At 46.5% G+C, this 19,116-nt stretch overlaps 1 protein-coding gene across 9 annotated transcripts in view; it reads left to right on the forward strand.

The window, feature by feature from the left end:
• Positions 1–19,116, forward strand: part of LOC140688381 (ankyrin repeat domain-containing protein 26-like) — a 129,447-nt gene that overhangs the window by 59,506 nt on the left and 50,825 nt on the right. For 7 of the 9 annotated variants that reach the window (XM_072947046.1, XM_072947047.1, XM_072947051.1 and 4 more), the window contains 8 exons: positions 7,327–7,441; positions 7,595–7,768; positions 10,709–10,815; positions 12,101–12,238; positions 13,687–13,769; positions 15,827–15,979; positions 16,593–16,644; positions 17,023–17,092. In XM_072947046.1, the coding sequence (XP_072803147.1) occupies positions 7,327–7,441; positions 7,595–7,768; positions 10,709–10,815; positions 12,101–12,238; positions 13,687–13,769; positions 15,827–15,979; positions 16,593–16,644; positions 17,023–17,092 (892 nt within the window). Of the gene's footprint in view, positions 1–6,388; positions 6,663–7,326; positions 7,442–7,594; positions 7,769–10,708; positions 10,816–12,100; positions 12,239–13,686; positions 13,770–15,826; positions 15,980–16,592; positions 16,645–17,022; positions 17,093–19,116 lie in introns of those variants that run through there. The other 2 variants (XM_072947052.1, XM_072947054.1) reach the window with 2 other exon arrangements.

The following is a 19,116-nucleotide window of genomic DNA, read 5'->3' on the forward strand; positions in this document are numbered from 1 at the left end:
AGGCCCATTAGTGTGCATACACAGGAGGGTTTACGCCCAGGAGAGGGTAGGCCCATGTGTGTGATGGCCCAGGAGAGGGCAGGCCCAAGAGTGTGCAGACAAAGGAGGATGCAGGCATAGGAGTGTTCAGGCCCAGGAGGGTGCACGCACAAGAGTGTGCAGGTCTAGCAGTATGCAGGCCCAGGAAAGGGCTGGCCCTGGAGTGTGCAGGCCCGGAGAGGTCAGGCCCCGGAGTTTGCCGACCCAGGAGTTTGCAGGCTAAGAACGGAGCAGGCCCAGGAGTGTGCAAGCCAAGCTGTGTGCAGGCATAGGAGGGAGCAGGCACAGGAGAGAGCAGGCCCAGGAATGTGCAGGCCCAGGTGAGAGCAGGTCCAGGAGTGTGCAGGCCCAGGTCTCTGCATTCCCAGGAGTATGCATGCACAGGAGTGTTCAGACACAGGAGTGTGCAGGCACAGGATGGAGCAGGCACATGAGTGTGCAGGCCTACGGGTGTGCAGATACAGCAGAGGGCAGGACAGTTGGGGGCAGGCCCAGGTGTGTCCAGGCCCAGGAGTGTGCAGACAAAGGAGAGGGCAGTTATGTTGAGGGCCGGCCAAGGAGAAGGCAGGTCCAGGAGACTGCAGGCACTGGATGGAGCAGGCCCAGGATTGTGCAGGACCAGGAGTGTGCAGACAAAGGAGACGGAAGAAATGTTGAGGTCCTGCCAAGGAGAGGGCAGGTCAGGAGTGTGCAGGCCTAGGAGTGTGAAGACCGAGGAGTGTGCAGGACCAGGAGTGTGCAAGCCCAGGAGGGAGCAGGCCAAGGAGTGTGCTGGCACAGGAGAGTACAGGCCCTTTAATGTTCATACACAGGAGGGTTTAGGCCCAGGAGAGAGTAGGCCCATGTGTGTGCAGGCCCATGAGAGGGCAGGCCCATGTGTGTGCAGGCCCAAGAGTGTGCAGGCCCATTAGCGTGCATACACAGAAGGGTTTAGGCCCAGGAGAGAGTAGGCCCATGTGTGTGCAGGCCCAGGAGTGTGCAGGACCAGGAGTGTGCAGGCCCATTAATGTGCATACACAGGAGGGTTTAGGCCCAGGAGAGAGTAGGCCCGTGTGTGTGCAGGCCCAGGAGAGGGCAGGCCCAAGAGTGTGCAGGCCCAGGAGAGGGCAGGCCCAATACCGTGCAGGCCCAGGAGTGTGCTGGCACAGGAGTCTGCAGGCCCATGGGTGTACAAGCCCAGGAGTGTGCAGGCACAATATCGAGCAGGCCCATGTGTGTGCAGGCCCAGGAGTGTGGAGGCACAGGAGGGAGCAGGCCCAGGAATGTGCAGGCACAGGAGGGAGCAGGCCAAGAAGTGTGCAGGCCCAGGAGTGTGCATGCCCAATAGTGTGCTGACACAGGAGTGTGCAGGCCCAGAAGTGTGCATGCACAGGAGGGTTTAGGACCAGGAGAGGGTAGGCCCATGTGTGTGCAGGCCCAGGAGAGGGCAAGCCCAGGAGAGGGCAGGCCCAGGAGCGGGCAGGCCCAGGAGAGTGCAGGCCCAAGCGTGTGCAGGCCCAGGAGAGGGCAGGCCCAATAGTGTACAAGCCCAGGAGTGTGCAGTGATAGGATCGAGAAGGCCCAGGAGTGTGCAGGACCAGGAGATGGCAGGCCCAGGAGTGTGCAGGCCCAAGGTTGCGCAGGCCCAGTCATGTGCAGGCCCAGTCATGTGCAGGCCCATGAGAGGGCCGGCTGAAGTGGGTACAGGCCCTGGTGAGAGCAGGTCGAGGAGAGTGCAGGCCCAGGAGTCCGCAGTCCCAAGAGAGGTCAGGCCAGGAATGTGCATACCCAGGAGTGTACAGGCACAGTAGGGAGCAGGCCCAGGAGTGTGCAGGCCCAGAAGTGTTCAGGACCAGGGGAGGGCTGGACCAGGAGTGTGCAGGCCCAAGGGAGGGCAGGCCTAGGAGTGTGAAGACCCAGGAGTGTGTACGCCCAGGAGTGTGCAGGCCCAGGAGTGTGGAGGCACAGGAGGGAGCAGGCCCAGGAATGTGCAGGTCCTTTAGTGTGCAGGCACAGGAGGGAGCAGGCCTAGGAGTGTGCAGGCCCAAGAGTGTGCAGGCCCAGGAGTGTGCATGCCCAGGGATGTCCAGACACAGGTGGGTGCAGCCCCTGGTATGTGCAGGCCCTGGAGTTTGCAGGCTAAGGAGGGATCAGGCCCAGCAGTGTGCAAGCCAATCTGTGTGCAGGCATAGGAGGGAGCAGGCCCAGAAATGTGCTGGCCCAAGTGTGCGCACGATCAGGAGTGTGCAGGCCCAGGAGTGTGCAGTTCTAGGACTGTGCAGGCACAGGAGGGAGCAGAAGCAGGAGTGTGGAGGCCCTGGATTGTGCAGGCATACTAGGGAACAGGCCCAGGGTTATGCAGGCCCAGGAGTGTGCAGAGACACAGGAGAGGTCAAGTCCAGGAGTGTGCAGGCCCAGGAATGTGCAGACAAGAGGAGTGTGCAGGCCCAGGAGTGTGCAGGCCAAGGAGAGGGCACGACCAGTAGATTGCACGCCCAAGAGTGCGTAGGGCCAGGCGAGGTCAGGCAAAAGAGTGTGCAGGCCCAGGAGTATACAGGCCCAGGATTGTGTAGGCACTGGATGGAGCAGCCCAGGAGTGTGCAGGCCCAGGTGTGTGCAGGTCCAGGAGAGGGCAGTCCCAGGAGTGTGCATGCCCAGGAGTGTGCATGCCCAGGAGTGTGCATGCCCAGGAGTGTGCAGGCCCTGGAGTGTGCATGCCCAATGGTGTACTGACACAGGAGTGTGCAGGCCCAGGAGTGTGCATGCCCAATGGTGTACTGACACAGGAGTGTGCAGGCCCAGAAGTGTACAGGCCCATTAGTGTGCATACACAGGAGGGTTTAGGACCAGGAGTGTGTAGGCCCGTGTGTGTGCAGGCCCACGAGAGGGCAGGCCCAATAATGTACAAGCCCAGGAGTGTGCAGTCACAGGATCTAGAAGGCCCAGGAGTGTGCAAGCCAATCTGTGTGCAGGCATAGGAGGGAGCAGGCCCAGAAATGTGCTGGCCCAAGTGTGCGCACGATCAGGAGTGTGCAGGCCCAGGAGTGTGCAGTTCCAGGACTGTGCAGGCACAGGAGGGAGCAGAAGCAGGAGTGTGGAGGCCCTGGATTGTGCAGGCATACTAGGGAACAGGCCCAGGGTTATGCAGGCCCAGGAGTGTGCAGAGACACAGGAGAGGTCAAGTCCAGGAGTGTGCAGGCCCAGGAATGTGCAGACAGAGGAGTGTGCAGGCCTAGGAGTGTGCAGGCCAAGGAGAGGGCACGACCAGTAGATTGCACGCCCAAGAGTGCGTAGGGCCAGGCGAGGTCAGGCGAAAGAGTGTGCAGGCCCAGGAGTATACAGGCCCAGGATTGTGTAGGCACCGGATGGAGCAGCCCCAGGAGTGTGCATGCCCAGGAGTGTGCATGCCCAGGAGTGTGCAGGCCCAGGAGTGTGGAGGCAAAGGAGGGAGCAGGCCCATGAATGTGCAGGCCCAGAAGCGTTGAGGCACAGGAGGGAGCAGGGCAAGGAGTGTGCAGGCCCAGGAGAGGGCAGGCCAAGGAGAAGGTAGACCCAGGAGTGTGCAGGCCCAGAAATATGCAGACACAGAAGTGTTCAATCCGTTGAGTGGGCAGGCGCAGGAGGGGACAGGACAAGTGTTGTGCTGGCCCAGCGGTGTGCAGGACCAGGAGTATGCATGCACAGGAGGGAGCAGGCACAGGAGTGTGTAGGCCATTGTGTGTGCAGGCCCAGGAGTGTTCAGTCCGAGGAGTGTGACGGGCCAGGATGAGCAGACCCAGGTGTTTGGAGGCCTAAGTGTGTGCAGGCACAGCAGGGACCAGGCCCAGGACTGTTCAGGCCCAGGGGTCTGCATGCCCAGGTGTCTGCAGACACAGGAGTGTGTAGGCCCAGGAGAGGACAGGCCCAGGAAAGGGCTGGCCCCGGAGTGTGCAGGCCCAGGAGAGGGCAGGCCAAGGACTGTGCAGGTCCAGGAGAGGGCAGGATCAGGACTGTACAGTCCATACAGTCCAGGGGTGCGCAGGATCAGGAGTGTGCAGGCCCGGGAGTGTTCAGACACAGTAGTGTGCAGTCCCAGGAGTGTGCAGGCACAGGAGGGAGCAGAAGCAGGAGTGTGGAGGCCCTGGGTTGTGCAGGCACAGGAGGGAGTAGGCCCAGGATTGTGGAGGCACAGTAGGGAGCAGGCCCAGGAGTGTGCACTCCCAGGAGTGTGCAGGCCCAAGTGTGTCCAGGCCGAGGAGGGTGCACGCACAGGAGTGTGCAGGCCTGTCAGTGTGCAGGCCCAGCAAAGGGCTGGCCCCGGATTGTGCAGGCCCGGAGAGGTCAGGCCCAGGATTGTGCAGGCCCAGGAGTGTGGAGGTACAGGAGGGAGCAGGCCCAGGAATGTGCAGACCATGGAGTGTGCAGGCACGGGAGGGAGCAGCCCAAGGAGTGTGCAGGCCCATTAGTGTGCATACACAGGAGAGTTTAGGCTCAGGAGAGAGTAGGCCCATGTGTGTGCAGGCCCAGGATAGGGCAGGCCCAAGAGTGTGCAGGCCCAGGAGAGGGCAGGCCCAATAGTGTTTAGGCCCAGGAGTGTGCAGGCCCTTTAGCGTGCATACACAGGAGGGTTTAGGCCCAGGAGAGAATAGGCCCATGTGTGTGCAGGCCCATGAGTCTGCAGGCCCATGAGAGGGCAGGACCCGGAGAGGGCAGGCCCAGGAGTGTGCAGGCCCATGAGAGGGCAGGCCCAGGAGTGTGCTGGCACAGGGGTCTGCAGGCCCATGGGTGTACAAGCCCAGGAGTGTGCAGGCACAGGATCGAGCAGGCCCAGGAGTGTGCAGGCCCAAGAGTGTGCAGGCCCAGGAGTGTGGAGGCACAGGAGGGAGCAGTCCCAGGAATGTGCAGGCCCTGGAGTGTGCAGGCACAGGAGGGAGCAGGCCAATGAGTGTGCAGGCCCAGGAGTGTGCATGCCCAATAGTGTGCTGACACAGGAGTGTGCAGGCCCCGAAGTGTACAGGCCCATTAGTGTGCATACACAGGAGGGTTTAGGACCAGGAGAGGGTAGGCCCAGGAGAGGGCAGGCCCAATAGTGTGCAGGCCCAGGAGTGTGCTGGCACAGGAGTCTGCAGGCCCATGGGTGTACAAGCCCAGGAGTGTGCAGGCACAGGAGAGGGCAGGCCCAATAGTGTGCAGGCCCAGGAGTGTGCTGGCACAGGAGTCTGCAGGCCCATGGGTGTACAAGCCCAGGAGTGTGCAGGCACAGGATCGAGCAGGCCCATGTGTGTGCAGGCCGAGTAGTGTGAAGGCACAGGAGGAAGCAGGCCCAGGAATGTGCAGGCCCTGGGGTGTGCAGGCACAGGAGGGAGCTGGCCAAGAAGTGTGCAGGCCCAGGAGTTTGCAGGCTAAGGAGGGAGCTGGCCCAGGCTAAGGAGAGAGCAAGCCCAGGAGTGTGCTGGCCCAGGTTTGTGCAGGATCAGGAGTGTGCAGGCCCCGGAGTGTGCAGACACAGGAGTGTGCAGGCCCAGGACTGTGAAGCTACAGGAGGGAGCAGGCTGAGGAGTATGCAGGACCAGGAGTGTCAGCCACTTAGGAACTCTGCCGCCCCCTGCAGTTTTGATCCTGCCAGGGCTGGAAGCCGTCATTAGCCAGCTGAGGGAGGAAGGAAGGAGGTGGCCAGGAAGAAGAGGTATGCCCTGCCTTCCGCCCCTCCTGCAAGTGGTCACCCAGCAGCCTGGCCTCGCTGAGTAACTAACGTGGTATTTTCATAGTCACGCGGTTAAAAAGTTCTGAAGTGTTATACCATGCTCCCACATAAATCTCAAATTGATTCAAGTTTTAATTGGTGGAAATAAAAGCAAAAGATAAAATAAAGTGAGGAAAGCGTGTAAACATCAGGCTGAGCCACAGAGCAGTGTCAGCAGACGTGCGGAAACACGTTTCCATCTCATCTGCAGAGCGTGTGTTGGTTTCTCCAGTTTGTACTTAATGAGACGTATTGCCACAAGCTCTGAAACCATGAAAACAGCTTTTTGCTGTTTGCATGTGCTAAATTCCCTGGAGACTGGCTTGGGCCCAGAGGGATGGGGAAAGGAATGAACTGAGGGATGAGATTTAGATATTGTTGGTGGGGAGCTCTATGGGGGACTAGGCCTTCAGCATCCTGTGGTTCCACCCCACTCTAACCACAGTTGCATATTGGGCACACTGGCCTCCTGGCCTCTGTGCGCACTCACAGGGACACTGGCTCTGGAGGGACAGTTGAGGGTCAGTTGAGGGTCAGTGCTGTTGCTAGGCTACGACTGTTCCGGACCAAACATTCCGAGCCGTTGAGCTTTGCAGCCAAGGTGTGGCAGCGAGACCTCTGTGGCTCTTCTGCAGCACCCGCACTGAGATTGGGAGGTGGCAAGCGACCAGGAGGGAAGTGAGCGGTGTCGGAAGGCGATAAGCCAGATGAAGAAGAGACTCGCTAATTTCGTGAGCTGGGTGGACTTCAGCATCCATCAGAGAGAGCGCAGGAATCGTGAGAAGCCTGTGCCTGGGTATCATGTCCATAAATGTGAGCTAAAGGAGTTCCACAAAGCCGCATATTCAGGTGACAGGTGTACAGTGGAGGAGTTGCTGACATATAAGAGAAATGTCGTAGACAGCAGAGACAGGAAGAACAGGTAACAGTGGCGGGGCGGGCCTGGGAGGAGCTGCCAACTATGGTTGTTAAGACGTGAATTTTAAATTGCCTTCCCACGTGAGAGATGTTGAAGTGTGAGACTATGAGCATGTTAGAATCACTGAAGTACAGCGTTCTCTCTCATCCTTGCAGCAGCAAAGTAGATACACTATCATTTTACTTCATTGAAATGTTGTCTTTGTAAAATAGTAATGGTAACAATTATAATATTACCAACGATTATTGAGCTATTATTTTGTGCAAGGAACTGCCAGACATTTTGCATAGCTTTTCATTTAAGCATCACAGTGGGGTCCTGTAAGATAACTACTACTTCACACCCATTTTGTTGATGAGTAAATTGAGGCACAGACAGGCTAAGTGAGAGCTAATAAGGACAGTGTTTAAGTAGAAGCCAGACCCAAGTTGAGCTGAATCTCAACGGCATGCCCTTTCTATTCAAACAGGTAGTTCTCCCATTAATGCGGTGAGTAATAAGAGCTAATAAATATTATTCTTTCCCCATAGAAAGAAGTAAGATACGACTAAATGTTAGTTTTAAAGGGGTCGGAATAGCATGCTGTTGAATGTTTACAATTACATGAGTAACTGTACCTTCGAACTAGTTCGCTCTAATTTCCTAAAAAGTCCTCTCATGTTCGCAGGACTGCCCTACACTTAGCCTGCACCAGCGGCCAGTCACCAGTGGTGGATCTCCTTACACAGTGGTGGTGTGATCTGAATGCTCGTGACAAGGAAGGCAAGACAGCTCTCATCAAGGTGTGTAGCAGCACGTGAGATGGATTGGATTTAATTACTTAAAATAAAAATGAATTTATCTGTTTTAAATATAACAAACTGCTGGAACTTGAGGAATGTTAACTTGGAATGCCTGGCACTTAGACAGTCTGTTTCTTGGTGTGATACCAACAGGCTGTACAATGCCAGAAAGAAGCGTGTGTCACTATCCTGCTGAAACGGGGTGCTGACCCAAATCTTGCGGACGACCATCAAAACACTGCTCTGCATTACGCCGTCTTGGCTGGAAATACATCAATTGCAGCAGAGCTGCTCCGCTATGATGCAGATATTGAGGCGATAAACAAGGTATAGCTTGACTGACTTTATTTACAAGATATTTGAAATACAGGGTCTTTTCTAGCTACAGGTGTTTTATTTATAGTAATATGTATACTGAATACAATACATCAGGCCCTGTTATCATGGAAACAACTCCAAAGCCAAGGCCAGAGGCTACAGGTAGTGCCCACAGAAAGGGCAGAGCTCTGTCTCCCAGCCACACTTGTACCCCAGAAGGAACAACTTCCCATTAGGAACTACCTGGGAGTGGGTGGTAGGCTCAGAGCCTACGGAAGATGAAGGCTTGCGGGGAGTGAAGTGATGGCAAGGGCGGGCTGCCTGCCTGGGGATGGGTGGGAGGAGGAAGGAACCCAGTACCCAGCAGGGGGAGCTGGGTGACTGCAGCTGGGCAGGGGAGGCAGCAAGCCACAGGCCCTGAGCACCCAGGGTCCCAGGTTCTAGAACCTGGGCAAGTGAGGTCAGGTCATGTTTGACAGGCAGCAGGGGCATTCATTTGTGCTGGTGGCCACATGGCCCTCCACGTACACCTTCACCTTGGGGTCTTCCATGCTCAACCTGGTGTAGCTCCCCTGCGGGGCTGTGGCTGTAGGTGGGGAGCAAGTGATGGTGAAACTGGTCCGCCTGCTTTTTCATCCTGGCTCTCCCCTGAAGATTTTGATTGTATAAATGTACTCAGGTCTAGACACAGGTATTTAGAAATACTTCCCTGAGATTCTGATACAACCCTTGGTTAAGGACTGTTGAATGGATTCGTGTAATACATGTAAATTCACAGATCTCAAAAGTAAGACATCTCTGGAAGAGCAGGGGTTTGATAGATGCTGCTTCTTTCAGCGCTCTCCTTTCCAGCCGTGTTAGCCTGACTTTTATCCGTCTCTTCCTGGCAATATTACTGGCAGCATCTATTGCCTTGAAGAATGGCTCCTTTTCCCTTCTAACCACTGATCATTCAGTGGCACTCAGACAGTCTTAGAAACTTGCTTGTGGCGAGTGATTCAATAAGTAGAGTCGGACCCTTTAAAGATTTTGCATCTTTTATTCCCATCCAGGTCATTAGGTCAACAGGGTTTTTCTGATTGCAGTAATAGGAAATCATGAGCCTTCTTTTGGTTAAAGCTGTGTGATGGACTCTTGCAATCTATCTGTTAGATTCACTGAGCCCTAGCATAATCAAGATGACAGTTTTTTTTAAATTAAAATCTAATGATTTACAGTGTTGAGATAGTTTCTGGTGTACAGCAAAGTGATTCAGTTATATGTATATATACATATATATGTGTGTGTATATATATTCTTACTCAGTTATATATATTCTTATTCAGTTATATGTACATTCTTATATAGACACACACACACACACACACACACACACACACACACACACACACACACACACACACACATTCTTTTCCATTATGGTTTATTACAGGATATTGAGTATAGTTCCCTGTAGTATATACAGTAGGACCTTGTTGCTCATCTATTTTATATGTAGTAATTTGTATCTGCTAGTCCAAAACTGCTAATTTATTCCTCTCCCACCCCCTTCCCCCTTTGGTAACCATCAGTTTGTTTTCTATGTCTGTGAGTCTATTTCTGTTTTGTAAATAAGTTCATTTGTATCGTATTTTAGAATCCACATATTAAGTGATATCCTATGGGATTTCTCTTTCACTTTCAGACTTACCTCACTCAGTATGATAATCTCTAGGTCCTTCCATGTTGCTGCAAATGGCATTATTTCATTCTTTTTATTGGAAATGTTCTAATAATTTAGTTTCGGCCATCTCATGACCTAATTATCCATTTGATTAACAATCAGGGAGAATTCGATACAGATAGATTGTAGTTTTAGTAGGCATTGGAAAAATTCTTGAAGTGGGTATTATGAGTCTTAATCACAATTATTATTACATGTTGGGGCCCAGTGTTTTTGTGCGTAAGACATATGATTCTAAAGAAGGGCAAGGTTTTACATACAAATACTTGATTTATACCCAACTGTTTGGAAACACAGCAAACATAAAAACACAAGTGGGCTATAGACCAAACATGCCTGGATATGTTCAGTTTGTCTCCACACATTGAGTCAACATTTAAAATTTAGGAGACTTGTGCAGAAGTCTACACTTCAGAACTTCTCCTAAAGAATCAAATCTGGTCCCCCTTGAGCCCAGGCCTATGTGGTCTGCCCTGCAGAGATGGCCCCTTCTCGGCGGGGCGTGTGTCCTCCGGTTTGCTGTCCTCACTTGTGACCTTCACTTACTCGGGCCGCCTATGTTGCCTCTGTAAGCATTTGAATTTCCAATTCCTGTTGTATATTTTGATAAATATTTCAAGATTTTAAAGACAGTCTATATTAATTTATAGTCTACTTCGTATTTTATAATAATCCCTTAAGAGTGGGATGGAATTTTTCAAATTAGAATTTATAAGTTGGTTTAAGAGAAACTTTTTCTTTACATGCAAATAATCATGTTCCCACTGGAAAGTCTGCAAGCTTTGTGAGATTAGTCGTAGTTGTAATTGGATAGGTTATGCATGTTGCAGACAGTATGGCATCTTTCTCCTCAGCGTGGTTCCTTAGAAGTGTAGTTGATTCAGTAGCTAAATGGTTCTCTCTGGAGCAGTGTTTAGAGTGTCAGGAGTAGTAGTTGAGCAGTAAGGTAACTAGAGAATGCCTGACACACGCTGCAATCGAAGTGAAGATTCTTGGAACCAGCAAATGTCTGAAGTGAGTTTCAGAGAATGACTTCACAGGGAAACTTTGGAAGAGGTCAAGGAGGAACCTTTTAAAGAGAAGGAGCACAGAGGGGCGAGGAGGAAGGGGCTAGTTTTTATTTACTTTGTAGTGTATGTTTAAGTTCAGAGACTGAAGTTTTTAAATTCAGTTTTGAAGTTTGTATGTAATTTTGTACATTGTCAACTGTTTTTACTATTTTACAGTATAACTTGACACCATTCTTACTTGCCGTCAGGAAGAACAAAGAAGAAATGGTCAAATTTTTGATAGAGAACGGGGCAAATGTACGTGCAGTCGACAAGCTGCAAAGGTACAATAGTTTGTTCTCTCTCTCTTTTTTTTTTTAATCTTAATGTTGTTCTAGAGTAGTAACAGCCAATCAGGAAGATTAACCTAATAAGAAGAGGATTAACTTAGAATCAACATGTCATCAGTTAGGTAGAAAAGCAATTATTCTGCCTGGTGTCACAAAGAGCAGTATGCAGCAGGATTCATCTTCCTTTATGATAGTGACTGATGTCATTTGCAACCTGATTGTTTTGGTCATACAATCTTACAATAGTTCAGGGATTTCATTTTAGTTTTATTAGTATGGACTCTAATTTTAATTTACCTTATGAGACAGTGTTGAATTTCTTCATTCTTTATAATTTGTTTTAACCTCTTCTTGGTATATATTTTTTTCTTAAAAGACGCATATTAAACCAAGAGGAGTTTGTTTTGTCTTTTGGATGACTCTGCTTTAAGTTACTTTCTTTGAAGGATACTGATGTTATTAGGTTATCACTAAGTGAGTATCACTAAGAGAGTAACTATCACCAGATACTGTGGGCTCATCAGTTCTTCTCCTTTTTCATTTCTAGTACATTTTGATGTTTTTATTTTTAATTGATAATGATAGAAGGAAGAAAAATAGCTTTAGTCATAGAAGACAAGTCTTTGGTGGATGATAAAGAGGAAAGAGCTGGGCTTTAGAGTCAGACGAGGTTGAAATCCCAGCCCTCCTGCTGGTCAGGTGTGTTACCTGGGGAACATGACTTAGTACCACCCAGTATGTTTCCTGACATGTAAAGGAGGGTCGTAGTACATCCTTCAAGGGTGGTTGTGCCTAAGAAAGACCACACGTAGACTCTTCAGGTTAGTGCCGGGCACGTGCTCCTCAGCGTGATTCACTGCAGCTGTGACTATTTTTATTGCCATTTTTATTGATATTACTGTTTTCAGCCTGCAAACAGCTTCTCCTTACCTGACCTCTAGCTGATTTTAAAGTATTATATTTCAGACTAGGGAAGAAATAGGGAATCCTTTATTTAAACCTTTTCCTAGTTCAGATCAGTGACCTCAGTGTCCTTTCTTGTCCTTCAGAGGACTTTAAATTAGCAACTTCTACTATGTGCTACCCAAGTAAGACAGGAGGCTTCTTTTTTGTCCCTCCATTTTGGCCTTGGAGGTCATTTGCAGAGATGAGCACTCGAGCATGTACATGGTCAGTTCTCCGGGGGTGGGCAGGATATTAACTTGGTAAAATAGATCAAATTAACTGTTTAAGCTAAATAACTAAGTTCCTAAGAGTGAAGTTGTCTCTCTTATTTTAGATCAGCACTGATGCTTGCCGTACGTCATGACTCACCAGACACAGTCAAGCTGCTTCTTCAGAAAGGTGTTAATGCCTATGTGCTGGATGTACACGGACGGTCTGCTGAACATCATGCTTGTTGTAATGGTTTTAAACAGTAAGTGTTTACATTAAAGTGCCAGTTATCTCTAAACTGAGGTTGGAAATGACCTAACTGTGACTTTTTATGTGACAGGTGAGAGTTCCTAGTTGGGAGCAGGCACTTTGGGGATGGCAGTGAGACCCTCCCCATCACCAGCTGGAAACCAGCAAAAGGCCAGACTAGTGAGATGGAGCAGTGGGCACAGGGTTCTTTATCTCAGGGTTTGTAAGACCGTTATCCTTAGGATCCTACTGGTCTCCATTTCATCCCAGTGTAACCCCTATGCATGGGGTACAAATAATGCCACATATCTGATTTTTCTAACTAGTTATTTGGGTCTTGAAGTGTTTAGTAGAGCAGGAAATCCTGTATTTTCCTTTGGGGACTTTCTTCTATAATCTTCCTCTTGAATTTTCCAGGAACCTAAGGGATTCCCTAAGATCACAGTGACAGTCCTCTCCCACAAGGCACTGGGGCAGGGCGAGGGCATGCTAATTGTTCTCTTGTTTCCCTTGATTCTGTTGCTGCAGCGTTGGTACTAAAACTGGTTTTAACAGGATCTCCTCGGCAGCTGGGGCTGGGGTCTGGATGTTGCTCTCTAAAGACCTTTAATAAAATTTTAGAAGAAGAAAAGGAAAAAGAAACTGGCCCTGCAGTCGGGTCGTGATTGACCTCTGCTCCCGGGATGCCTGTGCTGATCCAGTTTCCGCAGCCTTCGTGGCGATGGACACGTAAACTTCTGCGTGACGGCTTGTTTAGTTCTCATACATATGCTTGTATGAGGTCATGTATTTATAAATAAGTTTAACTGCAAGTTATATAGTAGCTGAGGTGCCCTGAAGTATAAACCATGAAGAACAGCTAATCACCGTAATTTGTAAAATTTTCTGAAAACTACCACATTTAAATGTTACACCTGTGAAAGAAAACACACATTGGGTTTTATTTGGGATTCTCAGATAGTTCCAGCATTAAAGTTCAAGAACAAATTATTCCATTCTTCCACTATTTCTCTGAGCATCTGGGGGATACATTATCTCATTAAATCTTCATAATACTCTTAAGAGTATTAATAACTAACTGCCTGACAGTAAGATCCCGGTTTTATAAAGGAAGACTTTGAGCTGAAGAGAAGCACCTTGTCCAGGAACAAATAGCTGTTGGTTATAGAGCTGGGACTTATGAGTTCGAGATACTTTGTATATGTCAGGCTCGCTCTAGTTAACTTACTGAGCTGTAGTGCCCTCAGTTCATGACTACCTCACCTTACTTTTTTTTCTTTTTTAATTCTACATCCTAATTTTAAAAGTGTAGGTTGCACAAATTTGAAGTACATGGGGCAATTGAAGTTTTGATATTACCTGTGATATTGTCTGAAATAACCTAAGAATTTAATACATTTGGTAATTGTTTTTCATGTTAGTATTCAAGTAGTAATATTTATCACATTTTTTTATACATAGCCTCTCCCAACTGATTGTCGACTACAGAGACGGAAAGATACCAGCTATTCCCCCTCAAAATAGCGACCTAGGACAGAGTTCTGGTAATAAGTTACTCTTGTTGGCCCTACCATAGATAAAGAAAGTAAGATTGAGGAAATTTTGATAATGAAAGAGCAGTGAAAAAAGCCAGTGTGTAAATTTTGTGTGTGTTTTTATTTTTTTAATTAATTTTTTCTTAATGGTCTAGTATTCAGAATTGTTTAAGAAGTTAATTGTAGGTAATTTAAAATCTGAGACAATATTGTCTGAAAAGAAATTCATTTATTTAATCATGGCCCCTGAAATCCCATATTATATCTTTGTGTAAATAAGAAAAACAGGTTTTTAACTTTGTTGTACATTTCCTGTAACATTATAACAAGTTGGCCTTGTTACAGAACTGGCTCTTTAATTTTTACAGCAAATGGATTACATTGGGTAAATGAATGCTACTTATTGCATAGTGATTAGTCTCACTAAAAAGTGATTGTCTTTAAAACTGGGAGCTCAGCGATACCTTCCTGGTGCTGTAAACAAATGGCCAACAATTAGAGCTGCACAGCTGGGCCAGTGTGCAGCATACTGCACACTGTTTTTTAAAGGTACCTAGTGATAGGGCAGAAGCCAGGCAAGCAGTGCCTTGCTGAGAAGCACTGGTTACTTTTCACATCATTACACCAACAAGGGCTCGCTCTCACCAGTTTCATTCCTCAGAAGTGCAAACAGAATGAGATATGTTGTCTGCATGAGAGCCAGATGATTTCTTCTTTTTTGGGGATACTTGTCATGAAACTATTTTGTTAGAACAAGATTTTCTATTGCCATTAGTTAAAGGATTGTCATAATAAATACTCAGCACAACTCAGGACAGGACTCAACAAATTGTAGAAAAAAGCACAGAAGTGCTTCACATAAAAAAAAAAAAAAGATGATGACTGTGTTGCCTAGATGTGACTCCTAGCATGCTGTTCAGTCTGAAATGTATGAGGGCACCTTTAACTTAGTACACCTTGATCAAGCAAAGAACTTCTGTTGTAGGAAATACAAAGATGGAAAAGACAGAGTTTTAGTCTTCAAGGTGCTCATAACACAACAGAGTTGTCCCTGGTTAATGTCTGTATATTTTTTAAACAGGATTTTCAAAGAAAACATTCTTATCTGTTAATTCATCCACTTAACAGATGACTATCAAGTGTCTTTTAGGTACTAAGCACCACTCTGACGTTACAGAATGCAAACAGGTCACAAGCACAGTTCCTGGCCTCCGGGAGCTTGCTACTGTCATCCTCATTTTTATGATTGGCTTTACTTTATTCTGTGCTTACTGTGTCCCAGAGCCCACTAGGACTTTGTAACTGTCTTTATGTATTTTTTATTGGTATTTAATATGTACCAAATACTTTTAAGTCCATGGTGAGGAAAGAAGTTTTTTAAAAGTGGGTAGGATGTCAGGTAAGCCATGCAGAGCGAGTAGAAGTTTGCCAGGGAAGGAGGCAGAAGTTCAGTGTTTGGTGGGTGGGGCATCTTTGAAGATTACATTTGGCAGAAAGGACAGCGGTGCAGAGGCTAAGATGTGCCAGTGAACTTTGCAGGATCTATGAGTTTCATTTTGTTGGTGCAGAAAGGATGCTGTAGGAATGGTTGGGAATGAGGTGACTACCTAGCTCAGACACGCTTCTGAAAGCCTTTCTGGTACTATAGAAAGTAGGTCTGCTGTAGACCTTGGGAAATTTGTCAGAATGCTTTTAGGAGCCCTAAGTAACTGGCAAGAGCAACAGGAGTCAGGATTGTTTAGAAAGTTCGGTGATGTCATCAGGATCCCAGACGCTGTCCCTCCTTCAGCTGTGAGGCTGCTGGTGTTTGATGTCGCCTTTCCTGGTCTGCTGATTGGCAGCAGCTCCAAGCGTCATCTTCTCACCTGATAGTATCCGCAGGCGAGGAGGGCTGCTTCTCTCTGCATGTTTCCTGTTAACTAGGAAGGAAACAGAGACGCTCCCGGTAGACTTCCCCTAGCATCTTATTGGCTGGGCTACATCACATGCTCATTCCTAAAGCAGCCACTGGGAAAGGAAATGCAGTTACTGTGATGACCGTAAGACAATCATTTCTCTTTTCGCAGCTAAGGAGAGCTTACCTTCTTCGCATACTGGGGCAGAAAACATCCAAGAAAAGTTGCAATTGTCCAGCAAGGACAACGAAGAGGAAAAGGTTGTCGAGTTGGGAACCAGCAATGGCAGCCGCATGGATCCACTGAAGAATGTTGAGCAGACGAGTAAGAAGATTCGATTTGAGTCTTAGGGTTTCCTGTTATGACATAAAGCAGGGATGCACAAGCTTTTTCTGTAAAGGGCCAGAGAGTCAATATTTTAGACCATGTGATGTCTGTCACATCCACTCATGTCTGCCATTGCAGTGTGAAAGCAGCCCTAGAACGTATGTGAGCGAATAGGGATGACCGTGCCCAGAAAACATGAGGTTGACAAAGCCGAATGGCAGGGTGGGTTTGTCCCATGGGTATCATCCAGAAATACCATGCTATGTAAGCTTGACATTGTCAGTTTATGATACTGATTCTACTAATGATTATCATTCTTTTGTGAGTCTCATAAAGTTTGGTTGGGATTTTGGTCCTTGTAAACAGCAGTTCACTTTAAAATATCAAATTTGGATAAACACCCTGTTTTTTTTTGATAAATATAAAGGAGGGGAAGTGGTTTTTATGCATTAATTACTTACCAGGAGTATACTCCGTATTCACTCAAGTGTGTAGTCTCCAGGTGTGGTCCCAGTGGAATGCTTTTTAACAAAACAGTGATCTCATACTTTTAATATTCTGTATTTTTCTATTGCCCGTATAAACTCTATTTTACTTTCTTCTTTAATAGAGATTTCAGTGATTAAGATTGCACCGAGGCTTGAAGACGTCTCTGTAAGCTGGTAGGATTTTATGGATTTTTAAAAATTACATGCTGACTGCGGGAACACAGAGAAAAAAAACAAGGCTTGTTGAGTGTCCTACTCTGGGTTAGACACTGTGTTATGTACTTGACATTTGTTACCTCGTACAGTCACCACAACAGCTTTGTAGAGTAGCTGTGCTGTTATAGCTTACTTCTATTTAATTAGGCAGCTGTAGCTTAAGGAGGTTGACTAGTTGACCCATGATTCCATGGTTAACAAGTAGTTAACCTGTGACTTAACCATCAGGCAGCCTGGCTCCCAACTCTGCTTTCTCATCCCTCAGCATAGACTTGTGTGACTTGTTTGTTTAAAGAAATGAACTCACTAATTTATGATGTGTATTTTTCTTCAAAGTATTTCACCCAAACATGATATTGATGATTCACGGCCTCCATCAGATGGTAACTTAGATCTTGCTGCCAAGGTAAAGTGTTTTCTTGTGAAATTAACTTTTCTGCTCTGAATTTAGTTTTGTGTAGTATTTACTCTTAAAATTTAGCAGTGTTCTGCCTATCATTGTTTTATGTTTGTATGAGAAAGTTGATCTGAGTAAACCATTTTATTAAAATATGGCAGTTTTTTTCTTTTCTTTTCTTTTTCTTTCTTTTTTTTTTTTTTACTTTGGTAAATACTGAAGATGAGGCTGAAGCAAAATGGACTAGAAAATAGATCGTGACAGGAAAGTTGTACTGTGGAAAGGTTTCCCACAACAGAGGAGGTGTGAAGCTTGGCCAAAGATAAGGATTCTTTGACTTTCAAACCCCACTGACGGCATTTGTATAATACTCGTGCCTCAGGGACCTCTTCAGTGCACACAGCTACTTACTATGATAGCCATGGCCTCTTCCTGGGGCCTTTCAGTTCCAAAACTTACGTAGCATGTATCTTTTTTTTCCCCCTTGGACACTTATTATTTTGGTATCAGAGAGTTGTGAGGAAAGAGGGTTGTTTTGTTTTGTTTTGTTTTGTTTTGTTTTTTACTATATTTCTATCTCTGGTTCTGCATTAAGACTTAAAATAATAGTTGAAATTCTAGAAATTTAGAAATTAAAATTCTGTTTCTCAAAGTCCATATTATAAAGAGATTCCTCTGTGTTTTCTAAATTATCCCATTATGAATATGTTCAAAACTCTGCATCTAACTGAAGAATACATGTTTTCCCTAAAATAACAGCCAGCTTTAGAAGTAGACTCTTAATAACAACCATATGATGAAACCTATTTCAGAATTCTTTCATCTTACAGTTTTAAAAAGTATGTCCAGTCCCCGTGTCCCATTCTAAAATTTCAAGTTTCAGATACTTTGTAGTATAGTTATTTACATACTCATTTTATAACCCCTGCATCAGTATACACCGCTAGAGATTAGGGAACGTAATTGTGCATTTCCTGGAGCACCTAGAATAAGGTCTTAAATGTAAGAAGCATTTTAGTATTCTATGAATGTGAGTGCATGAGGAGACATGGAATTCTGCACCATGCTGCAGGTGATACAACATGCACACTCTATCATAATGAAATCTATTTGAATTCTAAAAATATGCCTTAAATTTCTATTCCCTTTGTTTAGGCTGTAAAAGTTCAGTTGTTATGAGAGGAAATATGTCATAAATGCCGAGGAAATAGATAAGAAGTATATGATAAATAGGAAAAGGTTACAGTCTGTTTTTCAGTATCCACCAACTGTGAGCTTAGAATTTGAGATGAAAACTTTTTAACCTTCTTTTAGCCCCCTCTCATGTTCCATGAAATATATCTTTTCAAGCTATCTATTATCCTTAGAATCCTGATGACCAGTTCTTTGTCTAGGTGGAAAGCTGATGTGTTAGGAACTTTCTAAAATCTATTTTTCTCTCCCTCTACTAATAATTTGCAGCATTCACGTAGTGAGAGATGACCATGTTCAATTGAGTGACTTACAGTGACAAAATTTAACTGTTACTTATAGCAGTGTTTACAAAGAAACAGTTGTGGGGTAATACAAGTCAGTATTATTGGGGATATACTATGAAGAAAGGCCTTTGTTTTATATATATGTTTTATAGGCCATATATTTTCATATTTTTATAAAATTTGCTGAATAATATATATACTTGCATATATAACTTACATATTTTTATATATATAATAAAAAGGTAAAACAGAGGCTTTCACTCATCGTATATCCCTAACAATACTGATACATCCCTGATCTATTATATATAAATGCTGAAATATATATATTTCTCCACATGCCTTGTTATACTTACATTTTCCTTTTTACTTGCCTTAAGTTTGTACTTCACTAGTCATGTCTCATTTTTTCTTTTCTTCCTCCTCCCCACTTTTTTTTTTTAGTGATTTTCCCCAAACCTAATATTTCTCTGCAGAAAACACTTCCTCGGTGTCTGCTCTTTCAGTCCATCTCACTCTGCCTCTGTGAACATATTTAGTGACAGCTTTCTGTTT

This window comes from Vicugna pacos, chromosome 22, assembly GCF_048564905.1.
Source record: "Vicugna pacos chromosome 22, VicPac4, whole genome shotgun sequence".
Lineage (NCBI taxonomy): Eukaryota > Metazoa > Chordata > Mammalia > Artiodactyla > Camelidae > Vicugna > Vicugna pacos.